The sequence below is a fragment of the Aspergillus sclerotioniger genome (assembly GCF_003184525.1).
Source record: "Aspergillus sclerotioniger CBS 115572 chromosome Unknown BO94scaffold_1, whole genome shotgun sequence".
Lineage (NCBI taxonomy): Eukaryota > Fungi > Ascomycota > Eurotiomycetes > Eurotiales > Aspergillaceae > Aspergillus > Aspergillus sclerotioniger.
The window spans coordinates 923,761-938,706 of record NW_020290991.1 but is presented as its reverse complement, the minus strand read 5'-3'; the positions used below and the strand labels follow the sequence as shown (position 1 = coordinate 938,706).

At 53.7% G+C, this 14,946-nt stretch overlaps 5 protein-coding genes across 5 annotated transcripts; 3 read left to right on the top strand and 2 right to left on the bottom strand.

The window, feature by feature from the left end:
• Positions 1-2,406: 2,406 nt before the first annotated feature.
• Positions 2,407-6,349, top strand: BO94DRAFT_454115 (uncharacterized protein; the record flags this gene model as incomplete). Its single annotated transcript, XM_025607598.1, has 5 exons — positions 2,407-2,481; positions 3,494-3,746; positions 3,875-4,939; positions 5,293-6,024; positions 6,156-6,349. 5 exons carry the CDS (start codon positions 2,407-2,409, stop codon positions 6,347-6,349), a joined length of 2,319 nt encoding a protein of 772 aa, XP_025473222.1.
• A 1,514-nt stretch (positions 6,350-7,863) lies between these two features.
• bgt3 (putative cell wall glucanase) lies at positions 7,864-10,160 on the top strand (the record flags this gene model as incomplete). The annotated part of the gene is made up of 2 exons (XM_025616138.1): positions 7,864-9,755; positions 9,807-10,160. The coding sequence occupies 2 exons, from the start codon at positions 7,864-7,866 to the stop codon at positions 9,949-9,951; spliced, it is 2,037 nt and encodes a 678-aa protein (XP_025473221.1). The 3' UTR covers positions 9,952-10,160.
• Positions 10,161-10,456: 296 nt separating this feature from the next.
• On the bottom strand, positions 10,457-11,421 carry BO94DRAFT_570769 (SRR1 family protein; the record flags this gene model as incomplete). Its single annotated transcript, XM_025614839.1, has 2 exons — positions 10,457-10,828; positions 10,969-11,421. The coding sequence occupies 2 exons, from the start codon at positions 11,419-11,421 to the stop codon at positions 10,457-10,459; spliced, it is 825 nt and encodes a 274-aa protein (XP_025473220.1).
• A 411-nt stretch (positions 11,422-11,832) lies between these two features.
• Positions 11,833-13,235, top strand: BO94DRAFT_570768 (copper acquisition factor BIM1-like domain-containing protein). The gene is made up of 3 exons (XM_025614838.1): positions 11,833-12,542; positions 12,594-12,907; positions 12,963-13,235. Exons 1-3 carry the CDS (start codon positions 12,329-12,331, stop codon positions 13,164-13,166), a joined length of 732 nt encoding a protein of 243 aa, XP_025473219.1. The 5' UTR covers positions 11,833-12,328; the 3' UTR covers positions 13,167-13,235.
• A 131-nt stretch (positions 13,236-13,366) lies between these two features.
• BO94DRAFT_619586 (alpha/beta fold hydrolase) lies at positions 13,367-14,919 on the bottom strand. Its single transcript, XM_025616871.1, has 2 exons — positions 14,836-14,919; positions 13,367-14,511 (listed from the first exon to the last, which is right to left on the bottom strand). Exons 1-2 carry the CDS (start codon positions 14,853-14,855, stop codon positions 13,422-13,424), a joined length of 1,110 nt encoding a protein of 369 aa, XP_025473218.1. The 5' UTR covers positions 14,856-14,919; the 3' UTR covers positions 13,367-13,421.
• Between the last annotated feature and the right edge of the window lie 27 nt (positions 14,920-14,946).

The window sequence follows — 14,946 nt, the reverse complement described above, 5'->3', positions numbered from 1 at the left end:
GCTTCTACCATGACCCTTTCTCAATGACATGGGTATTTGGGATGTCCCAGCCTGCCGCTCATGTAGGTGGAACAAAGACCCCATCGGTGGTACCTGAAATGGGTCGCTGCGAGATCCAACTCCGATGCTGGACTTGGTCTCAAGGGGATCCCCGATCCAAGATATCGCTCCATTCTTCTCGAAATGAAAAGGTATAGTTCCTTGGTTGAATAAAAAGGTTTGAACTTTGAAGGGTGCCGTTCAATCCGGCGACCTAGATACCCATAAACTAACAACGGCTACTGTACAGTGCCTAATCCTCCCGGCGCCAATCTTCATTATTCCACACCATCCAAATCCTGCCCTCCCTTCCAAACCTAAAAAAAAAATGAGTGGGTATCGGAGCCCAAGATGCCAATGGGGAATTTTTTTTTTCCCTCATCAAGTCCAAACTACTACTCATCTTTATGCTCACTTTTTTTTTTTTTTTTTTTTTTTCTTCCTTACTGTTTTGTCTCCCATTTAATTTTAATTGACACTCTTTGTGAATGAGAGCCTAGAAGAATCATTGGGAGCAGCGTTGACTAAGAGGGGTTAATGCTAAAACAGCAGACAAATCATGATTAATGAGTCTGCCCAGCACGATCTGTCACAGCCATCCATGATAGGGACACTCACCCCTCCACAGGCACACACACCCACACACCCACTTGGTTTTAGGATGGGTGGCAGCTGTTAGTTACCTAGCTGCATGTTCTCCTACAGAGCTCCTGGAAGGTAGACAATAAGTAGTATGATGGTCACAATAATTATTCTAATAATTTCAGGGCTGTTATAATTACTCCCCTGCAGCATGATAGGCGGGGGAGAACTATGATGATTATCAATGACCACCCTCTGTTCATCCAGTACATAGGGCTTGCGATACAAGTGCGCTCTATCTACCATCCAACGACCACTTGATCAATCAACAACGTGCCTCCCTAAAAACACCACCTTCTTCTCCGGCTTCTTTTCACTTGTCCCCTGTCTTTCTTTGGCCTTCACTTTCGTCTCCGAGGAAGCGTTCAAGCACACAACCCCCAGCGAAACAACGGATCCGCATCTGCTCATCATCACCATAAGTTTCTCGACGCTTGGCGGCTTCTTCCGATTCTTTGTCCTTGGTCTTTGTCCGCCTTTCTTTTTTCCTGCTCTTTTGGCTTTTCTCATCGTTCCTCATACTCCGTACTCCCCGTTCAATTACCAGTTTTGCTGGCCTGTTTCCCTAGTTCAAAGGGCCTAAGGTACGCCCTGTTTTCCTTGCCAATGATCCCTAGCACCGGACGTCCTTATCGTCAAACAATTCTCGAATCCGCCCCGATGTCAGTGGTAGGATACAGGTAGACTGTCATCCGCTGCATCGAATATTTCTTTTTGCAGAGAACGTCCCCTACTGTATGCCGTACTCTGCGTTTCTTTCTTAGAATCCTGACTCTTTTTTTCTTTTTTCTTTTTCTTTTTTTTTTTTTTTCTCTTCTGGCATGTTTTCCCCGTCACCGCGTTGTGAGCACCGGCCACTGCACGCTGCAAATCATCTTGTCAGCGGTGCTATTTCCTCAATTGCACAGTGTCTGCTGTCAGGATTCATTCTGATCGAGTCAATCTTCTTCATACCTTCAACTCAAGTGTCGCATTCGGGTTTTGCTCCTGCGTCCTGCATTCATCCTGGTCAATATTACACCACCTTCCCGCTAGTTACAAGCTCATCCTGATATCCCCACTAGTCAGTGCATCCCTCTGACGCTGTCCTGCCCTCCCTCAGAGTCTACTCCTCTGCTTTTTTATTTTCCTCCCTTCCGTTTTAATTCTTATTTTATTTATTTATTTTCTTTTAATCTTTTTTCCCTCCTTTCTCCCTGCTTTAATTTCACCCTTCCAGAGCTCCTCATCTCCCCCATTCCTGTTCAGGAATAGCTACCACTCGGACGACTCATCTGGCTGAAGGATGGGTCGCCGGCGCAGCTAAATAACGACCCTGGACCCTCCACATTACACTTGCACTCGCATTGCACCGTTTAACCAGGCCCATTACCAGCAATTTCCCCTTCCACCCCCCATCCCCCCCTGCCCCAGTCCAGAGCCACACGGACCAACGAGCCACTACCGTTACCATTCAGCCTCTCATTAGCTTTTCTCCTCACAAGCTCCTCTGTTGCTACTAGTCTAGTCCAGATATCCTTCCCGCAGCCGTTTCTGCCCCCCCCCGCCCCCCTCTATCCCCTTCCCCGAACTATCTTCTCACGCGCATCCTTTCTTCCTTCCGGACCAAAGCTGAACTTTGTTTTATCCCTTCTCCCAGATCATTTATATGAGCTCAAGCCATTGAAGGAGAAAGCACTGCCAAACAGAAAAAGCTATACCATCCCCCGCCATTCGAGGTCAGTCATGACTGGCATGGTTCAGACTGACCTAGCTCATCCATCTGCACCCAAGTACAAGGACGAGCCCGTTGACGATCCTGTGAGTGACTTCTCGCTTGCTGAATGCTTGACCTCTGTTTTCTGCTTGTCATGCTGTTTTCTTTTTCAGTTTTTTCTTTCCCCCCCCCTGGTTTTCCTATCTTTGTCTTTCTTTCTTTGCCTGCATCCCCCCATGCCTTTTCCTTCATCCAAGGACAACCTAGTCTACTCCGCATCAGCGCTACCGGGAGAAACCCGGGAGTAGGTGAACATATGGGTAGAGTCCCCGCTCAATGAAACCGTATACGAAAGCCTTGCCGTCTCACGTCCCTATTGCCATGACGTTTCCCGCAGTGGGCCAACGAGCGATGCACGGACTCCTCGTCTTCCGCTGCGTGGCGAGTCTCCGCGGTGCCATACTCCAAGATCGGATAATCTCCATCATCTTATGACATGAGAGCTGCCAATGAGGCTGGGAGCTATTTCCGGGTCTTAGCCAAACTTTATCGTGGTCTCTGAAACGCGTCTGAAGAAAGTCATCGCTGACTCGGCCTTGACTGCTTCGCCAATTCGGGCACTTTATCCACACCTCACTTGTTCTTTTTTCTCGCGCATTTCATTTCCCTTGAAGGGGAGAGTAACCTTGGGTTACTTGCCAATGCCTCAAATCTACAATGGGTTGGAGACAAATCAGCCGGGTTTGCGTGACCCACATTTGGGTCTACATTTGCCAACTCCTGCCAACAATGCTTCCAGGTCGCAATGGTTTCCATTGTTGCTCGTGTGCATTCCCAAGAGCAGCGGACTCCTTCATCTAGATTACATTTAACTATCTACGTTACTTTGGTCGACGATTGCAATTTCTTTGGGACTACTGAATAAGCTTCCCCCAGTCTTGGATTCTCGCGGGCATTTGGATCTGATTACGTGATTTTTGTTGCCATTTCTTATACTTTCCCCTGCAACTTGCTTGAAAATAAACTAGCCTACTATTCATTGAGCATTGAAGTCTCAAGAGTCTCGCTTTTGGGTTGACTACCGATGACTGCGCTAACACAGTGGTTTGATCTCAGCATCGGCATCCAGGCCCGCAGCCGCCTCATCTTCAGCATCCCAGACCAACAGCGCTTGTCCAACCACAGAAACAACCAGGCTCACCACACCAGCCACCAACCACATTACCCCCCGGTTCATACGCACCTCACACGCTAGGTAACGGAGTCTTACATCACCAGCATCCCTACGGCCCGCCATCTGAGCCACCGTATTATCCACCCCACCCTTCTTACACTACGGCTACTGCACCAAGCCAGTATTCGTCTAGTGGTAAGTGCGAAGCAACGCTTATGTAGCGGTCGTTTGATAGTGTCACATTTGTCCCTTATCGAGAATGACCTTGGTCATGAGTCTTTACTTCAATTTCTTCCACCCTGGTCGACTAATTCAATGTGCAGGACCACCTGAGATGATGGCTACAGCTACGCAAATGCAGCGGCCATACCCTCCGATCTATCACACCCCTCAGTCCAGCTCTCCTGCTTCGGTAGCTTCACAAACGCACGAACAGCACAATCGCAGTCTTTATACCCAGTCCCCTCAGATGACATCCCAGATGTATACCTATCAGCCATACTCGCCAATAAACCCGGTGCAGCCACCACCCTACGGGCCGAATACATCTCCCCAAAATCACAGTCTCACATCCCAGTCGTTGATGATGCCCCATTCAACGAGCAGTGCGCAGTTGCCACATCATCCTCCACAAGCTTCAAGCGGGAATATATCGAGCAGCCCGAACACATCCACGGCGCAACAGCCAACTCCTCCTCAGAGGACAATGCTGAACCCACCGCACCCCACAACTACTGGTGCACCTATATCGGCTAGTACTGTTCACCATCAAAGCTCCAACGTCGGGGCAAGTTCTAGCGCGGCACCAGGTCCAATTCCCGCTACAACACCCCTGGTAGTACGACAGGATAGCAATGGCGTTCAGTGGATTGCTTTTGAATACTCCCGGGACCGTGTGAAAATGGAGTATACTATCCGGTGCGACGTTGAATCGGTTAATGTGGATAATCTTAGCCAGGAGTTCAAGACCGAGAACTGTGTTTATCCTCGAGCCTGCTGCAGCAAGGACCAATACCGAGGCAATCGGCTGGTATACGAGACGGAGTGCAATGCTGTCGGATGGGCTTTGGCGGAGCTCAACCCTGCCTTAAGAGGCAAGCGGGGTCTAATTCAACGGGCAGTCGATAGTTGGAGGAACAGCAACCAAGACCCTCGACTTCGCAGCCGGCGCGTGCGAAGAATGGCCAAGATGAACAAGCGACAGGGGATCCCCGTGCAACCACCGCATATGGCCCCTTCCACACCCGTTGCCCCCGGGGTTCCAAGTGCCAGCAGCATGCCCGCTCCCGCTCCCCGCCCCAGTTTGGGTCCATTGCCCATGGGTCCCCCCCAGCTCCATCACCACCACGCTCAGCCCGAAGGAAGTGCAGGCCATGAAGAAGTTAGCGGTATGTTCCACCACGCATGATGTGCTTGTTTCTGACACTGCTCTCCAACACCAACGGTGCTCATATTAACCCACCCTGTATCATTCAATTTGTTTCTCAAGTCCACGTCGGCGGATCGCCCCCGATGGACATGGACTCGATGCGTTTTCTTGTGAGAGATGGATGCTGTATCCCCTGTATTTCTATTTGGTCTGGAGAGGTTCTCGTCGCTTTTCGTCCGTTTCACTCATACCCGGTTCATGTTTCCCGTGCTATGCTACATTGACGCTGTACCCCGTTGTGCTTTCAAACATGACGTGCCACTTGCAGATTTGCGTAGGCTAATTTATATATTGTCCTATCATACATAATAGGTACCACTGACTTTACGAACGGTACCAGTCGCCCGCCGGCCCCGGATGGACTTCCTCAGCCGGGCCCGTCACCAACGGACATCCGCACGGCGCAGGTGTTCCACGGCTATTCCTCCTATCCGACTCCCGCGACTGCCTCCGGGGGACCACGTGGACCATCGATACCGCCCCTTCTTCGAGATAGTGGGATCGGGTCCATAGGGCGCCACCCGACCATTGCAACGTCCTCGAGCCGAATCGAGGAAGTGGACGATGACGACGATGAGCACAATCCGAGTAACGACGCGCTATTCGGGACCCTTCCCGAGGGCAAACGCCGCAAGTTCATCCTCGTGGACGATAATCAGCGCGGGTGTCGCGTCCGCGTCAAGGTGATGTTGGACCAGGTCGATATGGACGAAATTCCCGACTCCTACCGACTATCCAACTCGGTGTACCCTCGGACTTACTTCCCTGTTCAAATGAGAGACCCCCCTGGACGAGTCTTACCCGGCAACCGGTACATTAAGGACCACGTAGGGATCGATGACGGCGATGATGATGATGAGAGCTCAACAGTTGGGAGGATTATGGTCCCGGCACCCCAGATCGACGGGGATGGTGAAATTGCGGTTCCCAGACTGTCCCGGGGACGACGGAGGAGGGAAGTACTCCTGAACGATCTGGGATACCGAATGAGCTGGAGCCAAAGTCGAGTATTCGCGGGGCGGATGTTGTTCCTGCAGCGATCTCGTGCGTGATCTCCCCAACCCTATCCCCCTTGCGTCGCCTGCATGTCAGTGGCCACTTGATGGCGTCGATGCAGTCCCCACCTCGGAGACGGAATACCATGACTAACCGTTGTGCCTGTTTCGGGAATGCAGTTGACGCGTACCGGAACAAAATGCGCAGTACGATGCTGGCCGCGGGCCAGGAGCCGGTCTCCATTCCCCGGCATTTCGAGACTCGCGCGGGAAAGCGACGTTTCCTCGAGCGCAAGCGAAGAACGGCGGGTGCCCCGGTTCGGGGTGCCGGGCTGTCTGCCTCCCAGCGCAGTGCTGAAGAGGTCGAGGCGTAGATACACGATCCGGATGCCCGTGGCTGCCCTGGGTTTGGCGCTCGCGGATTTTCCTTGGACCTAGTCTCGTTACCCTTCCCTGTGCCTGATTCTTCTACCGGGCTGTCTCGGGTTAATTGAAGATGGGATGACAGCGACCATGGGCCGCTATGTAAAGTAATAGAGATTGTGGGGGACACCAGGAGGATCGGATATGGCGGTCTGATGGATCGGGCGTTGGATGTGTGATTTTCCTATGTGGTTGACATGATTGTGATGATTTAACGGCAGCTTCCACCTTGAAAATAAGATGAGCTATGACTTATGATATGATTTTGTGGCTAAACACAAAGTCGCCAATCATCTGCGGAATGCGAACAACGCCGATGCCTTTTCTTCGCCCACCCGGACGCCACTTGCGTGGCGGAGACGAGCCAACCTGATCGTGATTGCGGCCGAGCGCAGGCTAAAGACCGTGTCATCCTCAGGCCGTCTGGTATGTGGCATGGCTGTCTTACGTACTCCGTACTGTATCAGAATAATACGTCGACCTGCCGCATCCAGAATGCTCGGGACGTTTTTCCACTCCGAGGGTCTCTGGGCCCCTGGGGTGATCGAGAAGGGCACGTGCAGCCCCCGATTCCGATTAGCCCGACCGCCAGTGGACCGAGTCGGGGAAAGCCACTAAGCCGGGGCGGGGCTAGTGGCAGCTGGACCCTGGGTTTAGTACGACGCTGCGACAGGGCAGAGTTACATACACCGTACGGAGTGCAGCTACTACATACTAGTCCCAATGGTTGTCGGGGCCACTGCCGCCCACGAGGGAAAAGTAACTCGCTATCCTTTTAACCTCCCCTCATTCTCTTCACCACCGCATGCAGTCACTTAGTTCTCTGTTGACTTTGTCTCTCCATCCTTTAATTCCCGGTGGGACCTGTCTCTCCTATCCCGATCTTCATCCACCCGCCATTTCTTCCCCCTCTCCCTCCCCCTCACGTCCTGGATCCAAGACATCGCCGAAACCTAGTTTGCGTCCAGTCTGGGTGAGTTCTCGCCCTTCCCTTGTACTGCTGGTATGCTGACACTGCCGCTGAGTCGCAGTTGCCTTTGCAAGATCCGGCCGTCCGTCCGTCCGTCCGGCTCCAGTCCCTTGGGTGACTTCCGCGGGATCACGTACCAACAAGGAACCGTGGTTCCGCCTGGCTGTCAGACTGTTCTTGATTTAGTAACACCTAGCCCACTGGGCAGGTTCCGGCCATCAACCACTGCTAAGTACTACTTACGGCGGCGGCTGCTATTCCTGCTGCTGCTGCTACCTTCCCAGCGACCGCTTTTCTGCCCTTGCCTCGTTCTACGTGCTGTCTTAGTTAGGTCTTTTGCCATCTTCTTCTCCCTCTTGCCCTCCTTCATCTCCCCTTTTCAGCCACCAGGTTTTGACCGATCTTATTCTTATTTACTCTTCCCTACTGTCACGAATCTCTTCCCTAAGTCATCTAGGATATCTCGGTATCTCCCGTTCGTTACAATCTTTCAGCATGGCCGGTGCCAACCGGTCTTTTAGTTACAGTCGCGGCGACGATGGGTTGGTGAGGGAAGAGACGAGGGAGATTCCGCCCGTTCGTTCGGCACAGGATGGTCTCTACAGTACGTCGTATGGTGAGATGTCGCCGATTTCCGCTCGCGATCAAGCGCAGAGACGGCTGTTCGATCGCGGTTTGGCGTCAGTACCCGAGGGTCAGCGTCTAGAGAGACACTTTACTTCCACCCCGGGTATGGATAATCTAGGCCCTGCTGCTGTGGGCGGCGGAATCAGTGGTATCGCTCTTGGCGTGGCCAATTCTCATAATCGCCAGAGTGGAGTTGACGCTTTCAGGGAAACAGATGGTCCGGTTCACAATCTCCCCGCGGAACGGGATTTCAATACTACAGGCTCCGATAATCCCTACGTGCCTACGCCAGTGGAGGGAGGATTGTATTCCAGTTCGGAGACGTCGCGGCTTCGTGATTCCTACGGTTCTTACGTCGGAGCTGGGACTGGGGCGACTTCGACGGAACATGGAACGCCGGGGACTACCCCGTCTCAACGTAGCTTCTTTGATAGTCCGTACCAAGGTGTCGATGCGGGGCCATACCAACGGCACTCGGCCTACAGTTCTCATGACTATCCGCTTGTGATAAATCCGGACGACATTGCTGACGACGGCGACGACGGTTTCGCTGTCATCCCAAAGGGGGCTGCAGACTACAGGGCTAATGGCGGAGTGCCTGTTGAAGGGATTGGTGGCGCCGCAGCTGCTGGTGGGTTCTTTGGAGGGCTACGAGCACTTTTCAAAGGGAAAAAGGACCCCAATCTCCCCTACGGTGCTGTCTCCGGAGATGGCTTGGAGATAGTCGAGAAGGGCCAAGGGGGCACGCATATCATCGGAGGAGGTAGCCGAAAGCGCGGTTGGATTGTTGGGCTCGTTCTGGCGTCTTTGATCATCGGAGCTATTGTTGGAGGTGCTGTCGGGGGTACACTGGGCCATCAGGAACATGACGGTGACAAATCATCGGCGGGGGCAGTATCCAGTGGTTCGAACGATAGCGACGGATTGCTCGACAAGAATTCCGATGAGATCAAGGCCCTCATGAACAACCCAAACCTCCACAAGGTGTTTCCAGGTATCGACTATACCCCCTGGGGTGTGCAATATCCGCTGTGCCTTCAATACCCTCCGTCGCAGAATAATGTTACTCGCGACCTGGCGGTTCTGACGCAGTTGACAAACACCATCCGGCTGTACGGCACCGACTGCAATCAAACCGAGATGGTCCTCCACGCGATTGACCGATTGCAGTTGACAAACATGAAAGTCTGGCTGGGTGTGTGGATTGACACTAATCAGACGACGACAGATCGACAAATCAGCCAACTGTATAAGATCGTGGAAGACGCGAACAACACCTCTATCTTCAAAGGAGCCATTGTCGGCAATGAGGCTCTATATCGAGCAGGCTCCGACGTGGCGAGCGCAGAAACGAACCTGATCGGCTATATCAACAATGTGAAGGACCACTTTAAGCAGAAGAATATCGATCTCCCAGTTGGCACCTCGGACCTGGGCGACAATTGGAATCAAGAATTGGTCAGCACCACCGACTTTGTCATGTCGAACATCCATCCGTTCTTCGGAGGCGTAGAAATTGACAACGCTGCCAGCTGGACGTGGACGTTCTGGCAGACGCACGACGCCCCGCTCACTACAGGGACAAATAAACAGCAGATCATCTCCGAGGTGGGATGGCCGAGTGGCGGAGGCAATGACTGCGGAGCCGACAACAAATGCCAGAATGACAAGCAGGGCGCCGTGGCTGGCATTGACGAGATGAACCAGTTCCTATCGGAATGGGTGTGTCAGGCATTGGACAATGGCACAGAGTATTTCTGGTAAGCATAGCTCGCAGTCCGCGGTGGCCAGGCCTTTCTAATGATATGCAGGTTCGAGGCATTCGATGAGCCGTGGAAAGTTCAATACAACACGGAGGGCCAGGAGTGGGAAGACAAATGGGGCCTGATGGATTCCGCTCGCAAGCTGAAGCCGGGGCTCAAGATTCCCGACTGCGGCGGCAAAACCGTTACGTGAACGTACCTTGCGTGGTTCACGACCGTTCTTTACGTCCTCTACCTCCTGCTAACGACCTGTGTGATGGAATCGATGTATACAAGATATCCGAGATACACCATGTGTTATGATGCATTACGGCTTGATCAATTTAGCTCTGTGGGATCGGTGTTTGCGCTTCTGTCCTGAGACATGTATTCTATTGGGCTGGTGCATGGGTCGGCTGCACTCATTCTTTGCAGGGCATGCCGACGGCTGTATCACGCCGCGCGTTCTACGCGAGCTGGTTATTTGATGGCGTGCCTGTATATAGCGTGTTGAGCGTTTGATGTCGATGGGTCTGTTCCATCTAGGGCTGACGAAATACCATACCTACTTTGGTTGCAGCATGGTGGCGGGTAGACCGTCCGACGCTTGCGTAGGTTTGTTCGTAGATGGTAAATGGGGATGGCGGTATGTCATCGCCCGGTCATCCACCATCCCGGGCATAGTGATAGGCGCAAGGCGCCGCCTGTACGTATCGCACTCACTCGCGCTCGTCCCGGGGATAGTAGACGCGCATATTCCAAAAGGCATGTTCCTGCTCCTCAAACTGCGGCAACCGCACCGACCCTCTGCTTGCCACAAAGCGACTCACCACCTCAGACTCGACATCCTCCAATGGTCCTCCAAACATGAAAGCCGGATTCGACGGCAGCACCTGCTCCAGATGCGCGCGCTCCGCTCCGGGGCAGAACAGGAATGTCCGCGACGAGATCTGTTCGAATGCAAGCGGGGTCTCTAGAACGGTGATGTCGAGCGAGGCCAGAAGGGATTTATCTAATTCGTTGAAGACGGGGTCTTGTGCGTAGATGTGGATGGAGTGGGTTTGTTTAATAGTTTCTGTTGGGAACGAGATCTGCATTAGTAGATGCTAAGGAGGAAAAGCCCGGGAAACGAGGCACGAAGTACGGATACCTCTAGGTAGAAAGGAAACAAGATAAGAAAAGACAGGGAAGGAAATGCAATCCACTCACTCAACCAATCCACCACACTCACCAACGCAGCCAATTGGTACAAGGAGACAGTTCTCCGATCGACCCAACCGCCGCGCAGGAACCCGCTCAGACTTCCGAGCCCAATGCAGATGATGGAATCAACATCATTTTCCTCGGACTGTGTGTGTTGGAGTAAAGTCTTTTCCACGACGGACCAGGTGGATGAATCTTTCCAGGTGCGAAGGGAGGTTTGGAATTGGCGGTTCAGATCGTCCAGGGTGAGTTTGGAAGGGGCTTCGGCGGGGGTGAGAAGCGATGGGGATTCTTGTTGGTGGGTGGTGCTGGTGCTGGTGCTGGTGCTGGTGCTGGTGCTGGTGCTGGTGCTGGTGCTGGTGCGCACACAGCGGCGGGCATTGCCGCTGGTGGTGACATGCGTCCAGCCGGCGGCATCGGTGATTTCGAGGCGTTTTTGGGAGGTGGCCTGGGAGGACTTTTTGCGAGAGCTGTGGGGCATTTTTTTTTTTTTTTGGTTTGGCTTGGTTTGGGTTAGGTGGTGTTGGATTGGGAATTCAATGGGATGGAGGGACTAGGGAGGGAGTCAGTGGTGTTGGGTTGGAGGAAAGATGCATGAATGAATGGAGAGGAGGAACGGGAACGTGACGGAGAAGATCGAGTGGGCGGTAAGTGCGGGGATCTGATTGGTTGCAGGGGCCATCCGAGGAGGGCAGGCCGGATAAAGCCTGGAGAGAGGCGGATTGCTGGATGCTGGCTGGAGGAAGACGATGCATGAGGATCGTCCCATCACACTGCGATCACCTCCCCCTCCGGCCCCTCTCAGTCGATCTCTAAGCGCCGTGCCCGGATAGCGCCCGTCGTCCCCCTCTTTCGACTTTTCGACTTTTCTACTTTAGGGCCCGGCGCTACCACCAGCCTGGCCTCGACGAATGACCGGCCAGAACGGCCTTCTTTGGACGTGATGGCTCTTGCAGCCCGCGTCCTGGTCTGTCCTGCTGGCCAATCTGCGGCGGGGAATCCGTCTCGCTCGCCTCCTCACGGGTGCACCCCTATCACCATCTGCGGTTGAACGGTCGTCCCTCAACACTGTCCCTGCGGGAGTTGTCACATCGCGCTTTGCTCTGTGACTCGTCCAGACGGCCTGCTTTCCCCGCTGCATGGCGGTCGTGAGCGCCATTGCAGGAACCGGTCATGCCTCTGTCTCGACTCAAAAAGTCCTGTCAGCCCTCCTGGCGCTGGAGGCTTGCTTTCATGATGATCATTCCTGCAGTGCTGGATCGCTCGCCGTGATTGTGAACCTCTTGATGAGATTCTAGTCGAGGTTACTCAATCTCTCTTACCTGTGGCACACCTTTGTTCGATCCTTCTGCTCCTCTTCTCCTGCTCCCCTCCACCTCACCTTCACAATGAGAACCTTCACAGACTCGATATCCCAGTGGACGGCAGTCCTCATGCTGCTCTATCTGAGCCTGGTCAATGCTCACTCCATCATTACCTACCCCGGATATCGAGGCAATAATCTACATACCAACGGCACGGTCGAGGAGACGAACGGTCTGGGAGTCGGATATGAGAATGGCTCCTACGTCTACCCCTATGGAATGCAATGGATCTACCCTTGTACGCTCCATCCTTGACTCCCCGATTGAATCCCTATGCTAACGGTCCCAGGCGGTGGTATGCCCACCTCCCGCAATCGCACCAAATGGCCCGTCACCGGCGGTGCCGTCGCCTTGCAACCGGGGTGGTTCCAGGGCCACTCGACGGCCTTCATCTACATCAACATCGGCTGGGGCACCATCCCTCCCAACATGAGCAATCCCATGGTCTCTGTCTTCGAAATCACTGGCCCCACCAACAACCCTTATCCCGGCACCATCTGTCTGCCGCAAGTGCCCCTGCCTGCCAACATGACCGTCAGCCCCGGTGACAATGCCACCATCCAGATTGTTGAGGCTGCCAAGCATGGTGCTGCTCTGTTCGATGTACGCTTGCCTCGTTCTCCATGACAAGTTTGCTCTTGTACTGACCTGCCTGCAGTGTGTGGACATCACTTTCGCCGAGCCCGAAGACGTCGAGGAGGTCACGAAAGATAACTGCTTCAACTCCACGGACATTGGCTTCCGATACGTCTTCGCCTCGCAGTCGCTGACCTCTGGGGCAGTGTCCCGGATGACCAGTCCGGGCCTGACGGCCGTAGTGCCGATTCTGTTGATTGTGGTGCTGGGATCCCTTATGATGTAGATGCATGTCTTTTTTGTTCCGTCCATAACAAATACCCCTTGTCTCTGTCTCTCCTTAGTTATCATACCCCCATGGCTGAGAGTCCGGCCGATAGTGACTTATTATTCCCGGCATTTTGATGCTGAATGAACTTATGCTTGTTTGATGATGACATCTTGGTAATAATGGTTAATGGTTTACGTATATAACTGAATATTATTCCTACTACCTATCTACCTTGTTCACATCTACGAGAATATGTACAAGATACCTACTCTACAACCCCTTCACCAATCCCAATACCACCTCAACCACCACCTCCGGACTCTCCTGCGGCGCCCAATGCCCCACGCCATCCACCAACTTCAACTCCCGAAAATCCGAACACACCGTCCCATCCCGCATTTTCTCCAACGCCCCGGGCTCCTGATAAATGCCCCAATCCTGCTTCCCCGACACAAACGAACAAGGAATATCGATCTTCCTCCCCGCATACACCTCCCAATCCCAGATATACTTCCCCCCCTGAGCCGTGCGCACACGATACCAATTCAACGAGCCCTGGAACCCAGTCCGCTCATACTCCCGCACATACACCCCCAGTTCCTCCTCACTCAACCACTCCCGACACCTCTTTACCCCCTCCTCTTTCGCCTCCCGCATCAACACCTCCACCGCCTCAGGCATACTCGCTTCCGCCGGCATGACATAATAATACGGCATCCGCGCCAACTCCCCCGCCGTCCACCCGCTCAACATCTCCGGCCGATTCCCCTCCCACGCCCCGCTCTTCACATGGAAATACCCGCGCAGGAACGCATGCATCCCTCCCGCCGGATTCTCCATCTCCCTGCTAGCGTGCTCGGTGGAGTAATACCATTTATAGTGTTTTCGACCTAGAGCGAGAAGATCATCGTGCACGGAAGGCCCGCTCCCTCCATCCTCATTTTCCGCAGCTGGGGATGAAGCTGGAAACGGGGCAGTGTTAAGCGGCACCACCGGCGTGCCATTAAACGGATGACTTAGTAGCACCACACTTTTGAACAAATCCGGTCGAGTAACGGCGCATAATGCGGCCGTGACTGCGCCCGCGTCGTGCCCGACCACGCACTCCACGGAGGTATATCCTAGGGCGTGTACGAGGAGCACAACGTCTCGGACAAGAGAGGTGCCCGTGAAGGTCGTTAGGTCGACGGTGTCGAACGGGCGCGTGTCCCAGCCGGTTGTGCGGCCGAAACCTCGTGCGTCTGGGGCGACGACGTGGTAGCCGGCGGAGGCGAGAGCGGGGAGGACTTTGCGCCACGAGAAGGCCAGTTCGGGGAAGCCGTGAAGGAGGAGGATTAGGGGTTTGCGCGGGGAGGTGGAACTGGGGGAGGGGGATGGGGCGCCGGATTCGAGGATGTGGGTTGTTAGGGATGGAGTCGGGATGAGGCGGGTGGTGATGGTGGGGGGAGGGGGAGGGGGAGGGGGAGGAGAGGTGGTTGGGAGGTCATGATGTAAGTATTGGAGTGATTGGATATACTTTAAGGGTATGTGGATGGGAAGTGGACGGGATTTGATGAGATAAGATGGAGGAGGTTTGTGTGGGTTGAGGGAGGGAGATGGGGGTTATGTATAGGGGAGTGGGAGGCATATGATGCGGCGGGGTGATGGCTGACCCGAGGTAGAATGATTTTATCGTTCTACATACTCCAAGGTACACACATACATACTGTGTAGTACCTAGTCTACATCGTGGGAGAAGATCGATCAATAATGATGTGCCGAAGAAAAGATGACGATCCCGCGTGGTGCCCGTCCG

Excerpts from the sequence above, each read along its gene's own strand:
- BO94DRAFT_570768 (XM_025614838.1), top strand. The coding sequence starts at position 12,329 with ATGAGAACCTTCACAGACTCGATATCCCAGTGGACGGCAGTCCTCATG. Across the intron at positions 12,543-12,593 it reads AATGCAATGGATCTACCCTT|GCGGTGGTATGCCCACCTCC; the intron begins GTACGCTCCATC and ends TAACGGTCCCAG. Across the intron at positions 12,908-12,962 it reads ATGGTGCTGCTCTGTTCGAT|TGTGTGGACATCACTTTCGC; the intron begins GTACGCTTGCCT and ends ACCTGCCTGCAG.
- BO94DRAFT_619586 (XM_025616871.1), bottom strand. The coding sequence starts at position 14,855 with ATGTATGTGTGTACCTTGGA. Across the intron at positions 14,512-14,835 it reads ATGTATGTGTGTACCTTGGA|TTCCACCTCCCCGCGCAAAC; the intron begins GTATGTAGAACG and ends CCCCTCCCCCAG.